The sequence below is a fragment of the Epinephelus moara genome, chromosome 6 (assembly GCF_006386435.1).
Source record: "Epinephelus moara isolate mb chromosome 6, YSFRI_EMoa_1.0, whole genome shotgun sequence".
NCBI classification, from domain to species: domain Eukaryota; kingdom Metazoa; phylum Chordata; class Actinopteri; order Perciformes; family Serranidae; genus Epinephelus; species Epinephelus moara.
Window position 1 is genome coordinate 12,299,842 of NC_065511.1, and position 6,513 is coordinate 12,306,354.

A 6,513-nucleotide genomic window follows, 5' to 3' on the forward strand; every position below is an offset into this window, starting at 1 on the left:
GTAATAATCCTATTAAAAGAAAACTTGCAGCTACACACTCCCTGTTATCTACAAGATTGGCCATGCTGTTCCTGAACAAAAGTCTCCCAGACAAAAAAGATTTCCAGGCGGGAAGTGTGAAGCCGAAAGTGTGACGACACGTCTCCAGCCCACAGAGACAGTTGGAACGGCTGCTGTGTTTGTCAGGAGACATATAGAGCAGTAACACCAGCCAGAGCACCAGACCAGACAGATAGTGTTACACAGGCGCTTCCCTTCCTTGTGTTGAAAGGGTGTAATCAGACACATCCGGAGACAATCACAATTATTGCATTTGCTGATCACAAAAATGTTTTTCATAGTGAAACACAAAGATATGACGACACGCTGTGTTGCTGCGAGATGCAGGCTGGGGAATCTGTGCAAGAGCCATGCTGTTATACTGCAAATAATGACATGTAGCTGCAGGCTCTGTAAGGCCCAGTTGTTAGAGTTGTTGTGTGTTTGTGCGCAAATGAAGGAGAGATGGAGGGAGAGGGAAGTTATTATCTATCCAGGTGCTCTTCAAAAGGGCCAAGGAAGGTCATTCCTGTGTGCAGACACAACAAACATCTTCATTAATTTAGACTGCTAGACACCAACATGCATGGTATACCCTACAGAAGACCACAGATTAATTATTCATCCATACCATACTGGACGGCATATAAAATAGCAATTGATAGTCGAATATAAAACGCTAATGGAGAACGCTTTTTCCGAGGATGCTAGTTTCCTTAAAACAGGGTTACATGAAAAGCCGCTTGAGCTCATTTCCATAATACCTCTGTGTGCCCCATGAGAATCGCGGGTTCAGTTTGCCTTCATTTGCATGTGCCACGAAACAGCATATAGCATTTCTTCCCAGTTTTTGCAGCTGGGGAACACTGAAACGCTTTCAGTTTACTGGCAGGGGCTATCGGATGTGAAACCTGCCCACTGGCTGCAGCTCACACACGTTATTTTTGGGGAGTTTGCAGCAGAGCCAGGGATCTTTATCAGATTCACAGCAGGAAGCAAATTGGATGGGAGATAAAAAGTTTGCTCCTCTCATCACCTATAGACCTACAGATAGAAGCCCATTTAAATTCAGACAGCATGTGTCCTCTACTTAACTTCTTAATTTGACTTTATTTCCTGCTGCAGCAACTCACTTGTTAACACAATACGCCCTTAAAGGGACAGTTCACCCCAAAAATCAAAAGCAAATATTTTTCGTCTTACCTTTAATACTATTTATCAGTCTAGATTGTTTCGGTGTAAGTTGCAGAGTGTTGGAGATATCGGCCACAGAGATGTCTGCCTTCTCTCTAATATAATGGAACTAGATGGCACTCGGCTCGTGGTGCTCATAGTCTCAAAAAAAAATATCTAAAAACAGCAGTGTCTCTTTCCAGAATCATGACCCGGATGCTTAAGTTAATCCACAGACCTTGTTGTGAGCAGTTTCATGTGGGAACTACTTTCTCTCTAACTACACCTGCCAACCATATCATCAAGAGGCTCATGCTTGTTACAGCGCGAGATATACTGTAAACATGACGGCGTCCTTCTCTGCTGAGCTGTAACGTTAGCTAAGCTTAGCACAGTGGTGCTAGAAGAGCTAGCAGTTGATGCACACATCCTTCTGCACAGTTGATGGGTGTAGACTGGTAGAAAGAAAATAGTTCCTACATGAAACTGCTCACAACAAGGTCTGTGGATCATTGTGAGTCACGAGTCAGGATTTCTGGAAAGAGACATTGCTGTTGAGTTTTTCAAATGTAGTTTTTGTGTGCTTTAAGTACCACAAACCAAGTGCTATCTAGTTCCATTATATTTGAGAGTAGGACGCATCTCTACAGCCCATATTTCCAACCCTCGGCAACTCACACCCAAACAATCTAGACTGACAAACAGCGCTACAGGTAAGAAGAAAAATATTTGCTTTTGATTTTTGGGGTGAACTGTCCCTTTAAACTGATGTAGTAGTGATACTGTAGTATAAATTTACACATTGTTGAACTAGCTGACAACTTTCAAGATTTGGTGTTTGTCACATGGTTCATGCTAGGTGTGGCACTGCCTCAGGAATGTGTGTCTCTCCTGTATCAAAGCCTTTGAATCACATTCCTCAGTCTTAAGATTAAAAGGTCGTCAGTGGAGACAGATACCAGCAATCCAGAGGCGTTTTATTTAGCCGAATATCTTCACAGAAAAAAGAGCAATTACATCCACCTACTAAAATCCAAAAAAACTATGCAATGTGCACTATAATCATTCAAGAGGCATACTGTATATCACAAAATTCACATATTATAAAGAACAAACTCATAAACAAGCAGCAGAGGCATAATGAGAAGGATGCAATGACCAGCAGTATGTTTTCTTTCGCTTAAAAGTCACGTCGTACGTTTATCCTTTAGGAAAAATAAAAATAGAACATAGCACTCTTTGCAACTCTCCAGGAAAAAAACCTTCGCCATTTCATTGTCCATGCAATGTTACACGGAAGTAACGCAGTTGACATCACAGCTGCCAGGTACTTGTGTAGGACATGCGGCAGTGGTTGAATGGAGGTTGTGAGGGAGGGTAATTAGGAGCCATGACAGTTGTAAAATCTGAATAGCATCATGGGGGATAAGGAGGGAAGGGGAGGAAGACTTTCATGCAAATTTTAACAGTAGAAGTCATTTAATATCTCACTGCGGGATCCCAGACAGTGTCCCTCTTGGCTCACACATCCGAATTGATGCTCAGGTTGGCCAAACGTGGGTCAGAGTTTATCTCGTACCTGTAATGGTACCCCTCCATGTGGTCCCTACAAGCATCCCGGATGTTGTACATCCACCGCTTGATGCCTTTTCTGTTCAGGTAGAGCACCAGCAGGAATATGACGCCAATGAGGGCCAGCACCAGGCCCAGGAAAACATAAGAGGTCTCCAGCACGCCCTCCATGTCGCCTGAACACTTCAGCTGTGACAGCTCTAACTGCAGGAGCGGCTGGCGTCTCAGGGCCTTGGGGTCTTTGCAGGTCAGGTTCTGCATGTCAATGATCTGAGTGGAGTTTTTCAGCCACAGCAGCATGTCGTCGATGAAGCAGTCGCAGCGCCAGGGGTTCCCCGCCAGCCGGATGTGAAGAGCAGGCTTGAGGCTGAACTCTGCCAGCGTGGTGGTGGGCAGGCCACTCAGGCTGTTGTCCCTCAAGTCAAGGTCACGCAGCGGTGGCACCTTCAGCGTCCCGTTAGGAATGGAGACGATGGAGCTGTTCTGCAGGCTGAGGTTGACCAGGTTGGAGAGGCTGCCGAAGATGCCATCTGGGAGAATCACAAGGTCATTGTTGGACAAGTCCAAGGCCGTCAGCTGGAGGAGGTTTCCACTCTGTAGAACGCTTAAGACCATATCCACAGTGGAGTAATTGTGGAAACACCTACTGAGGTTCAAGAACTGCACTTTATTATCATCAGGGAAAGCTCTTTCACTGAAATCCTGGATGTTGTTGTTGCTCAGGTCCAGCCGCACAAGGTTTGGCAAGTTATCAAATACCATTGCATCCACAGACTCCATCTCATTCCCACTGAGATAGAGATCTGTTAATTGTTCCAAGCGGGTTGGGAAAGAGTCCACACTGATCCGGGAAATGTTGTTTCCAGTGACGAACAGGAATTTGGTATTGGTCGGCAAAGAATGCGGTATCGCGTCCAAGTCCTGGTTTTGGCATTTCACAGTTTGTGAGAAGCACAAGCATTTGTCCGGACAGCCTTGACAGGACAGCACGGCCGCGAGGAGGAAGAGAAACTGAATCATTCCGGTCATGTGTATTCTCCCTTGGATTTCGCCGCGGTCACATCCGCACGACGTGCTCAACAGGCGCATCTTGGACTGTACAAATCTGTCTGCGCAGACCGTGCGTAAAGATTACTTTACAACAATCCAACCCACTCGCCACCGTGACTCACCAGGGGGAAAGTTTTTCGACTGTGTCTCCCGCCTTAATCCTTTCCAAAATCTCACCCAGTCCCAACTCAGACTCCATAAAACTACCCCCAAACCATCCTTGTGGAGGGGAAGTCTACGTTTCCATGAGGATAAACGTGATGTGGGCGAAGCTCGCAAACTCTTCGTTTGTCTCCCAAACCTCAGGCGTTTACGGTGTTTTTCCAGTCCTTGTAAAACAATACAGTCCACTGTAAAATATCAACTTTGCAAAAAACTTACTCGAGCTGCTGGTTCCGAGACAGACAATGCTCCTTGTCTCCCAAAGGTGGCATGAATTACTACATGCGTACTTCCAGCCTGCCGCTTTCCTAAACGCTGGGAGTCTGGAGGGAAGGACCAAACACAGCAGCACAGTGCAGACCAGTGGAAGGAGGGAGCGTACCATTTCCCAACAAAAGGGGGGTGAACAGAAAACTCATACAAGTTTCGTTCATATTTTTATTCAGATTTTCCACTTATGACGATGCCAGACATGGTTTTTAAATTGATTTTTATTTGACAGTCAAACATGTAGCTATAAAAACCACAGCTAGTTTTCTTAAAATGACCTGTAGCATACTAGCGCTGCTACTGAAATTGAGCCCGGTGTCTTGGGGTCCAGGGACCTCTAGGGGTACCTCAGGGAGCTCCAGTGACGTCCCAAACAATGTAAAGAACAATTTAGCCTCACTGCTTCACTCTTGGAGAAGGCTGCAGTCTATACAATACAGTGTAGAGAAATATATAATCTTCTGTTCAGACTTTTATACAAAAGTGATGATTTTTGCAATCCCATATTAAATCAGAACCAACCACAAACATCTCTTCAGATGGCATTTCTTGGAGTAAAATATTTTTACATAATGCTGTTGCATATAAGCAAATGACTTCACATGTAGGAGAATAGGAAATGTTGTGTTTCCCGAGGTAAAGCCAGTTTGATCTATTAGGCGTATCATAATATCTGCTATCTTATCCAGTTCAACAAAAAAAACATTTAGTACGTCATAATCTCAGTGGAAAGCAGCTTAAAGGTATCGAGAAGCAAAAAGAAAACTGGTAAAGGAAACACATTAATCATGTGATCCACTGATAATGTCACTTTGCTGCTATTTTGAAAAGCCAACCCGTTTTAGGATCTGTGAGGATTAGGTCTCTGTAGCCTACCATACCCGATGAAGCCAGGGAAAAAATATTGTCAAGATTTATTGCATGTTTACTTGTATGTTGACACAATAGAGAACCACATAGATAACAAACTCAAAATAAGAGCAAAGATGGCTTGTAAAGATTCGAATGAAGGTGTCAGGCTTAGATTTTTTTAAGTGTTGAGGTAAAGTTTTATACAAATTTCCCAAAAAGACAAAAGGTCATCATCCTTTAATGCAAACAGTCATTTGAAACACCACATTTTGGTGAAATAAAGTTTCCCATTTTAGGGGGAAAAATCGTGAATGTATGAAAATACTACATGTGACCTTGAAAAAACATTCTCTTCACACTGTCATCTCTGCACTTAAAGAAAATTGTCTCAGCTTTTGGTCCATGGATGGAGCAAAGATTTATGATTTATATTTTACAAGTGTTACTGGTGCAAAGAAATGTTTAGGAACTCTTGGATCTTACCAAAATGAGCGACTGCATCAACGGTACACAAACATGATATTATTGTAGAAAACAATAGAATGGTCAAATTCCTTTATCTATTTTCATGCTCTGTATTTTCAAAGCTCCCTCTGAGAAATTACTTAAGTGGTGACCTTGTCTGCTGGATTGTGCACAACTGTGGATATGTTCATGTATGAAAGGTGAGGGAGGGCGAGCTCATCAATATGTCATATTTGGAAGCCCCTGTGTAGATCCTTGTGTAACCCTAGCTTTACCCTCCTTTGACCCCTTCCTATTCTTTGCCTAGGTCAGTGTGACAATCATCTGAGTACTTCAATGACACCTGGATCAAGGCTGTAAGTGATACTCCGCCCGAAGTCTATCTGTTGAATATGAAACTATTGGAACAAAAATGATGCTCTTGTGAAATATCAACAAGCCTTTTTCATTCTTTCATGCCCACACTAGCCTACTGAAGGTGTGGTGTGCTCAACAGATAATGTTTGGGTGGAAGATCGAACAAACTTTATTCTCTATTAAAGGCACAATCCATTATCTTGTGATACTTGTGCAGAAATTACTTTAGAACAACTCTGAAACATTTCCCCTGCTTCTCTTGCTTCTTATTGCATCTAGGGGGAAATATAGGCCTATTTAGTGAGAATTTCAATGTCTGTTCATTAAAGCAAATGGCATCAACGCTTTGTAAATTAGCTCTAAATAATACAAAAAGTGTTGTATCATTTAAGATTAATTCATAAGGTATACACTATTTTTTGAAGTATAGTTTTTAGTAAGTTATTGTATCACCCTGTTTTCATATATGTTTTATTTCAATAATTATATTTTCAACGTAAACCATAAAATAAAAACAGTAAAGTAAAATTTCCTATGACATCATAGATGCAGCAACAGCACATTCAGAGCACA

At 42.6% G+C, this 6,513-nt stretch overlaps 1 protein-coding gene across 1 annotated transcript; it reads right to left on the bottom strand.

Moving 5' to 3' along the window:
- Positions 1 to 2,169: 2,169 nt before the first annotated feature.
- tpbgb (trophoblast glycoprotein b) lies at positions 2,170 to 4,324 on the bottom strand. The gene has a single exon (XM_050046394.1). It carries the CDS (start codon positions 3,871 to 3,873, stop codon positions 2,734 to 2,736), a length of 1,140 nt encoding a protein of 379 aa, XP_049902351.1. The 5' UTR covers positions 3,874 to 4,324; the 3' UTR covers positions 2,170 to 2,733.
- Positions 4,325 to 6,513: the final 2,189 nt, after the last annotated feature.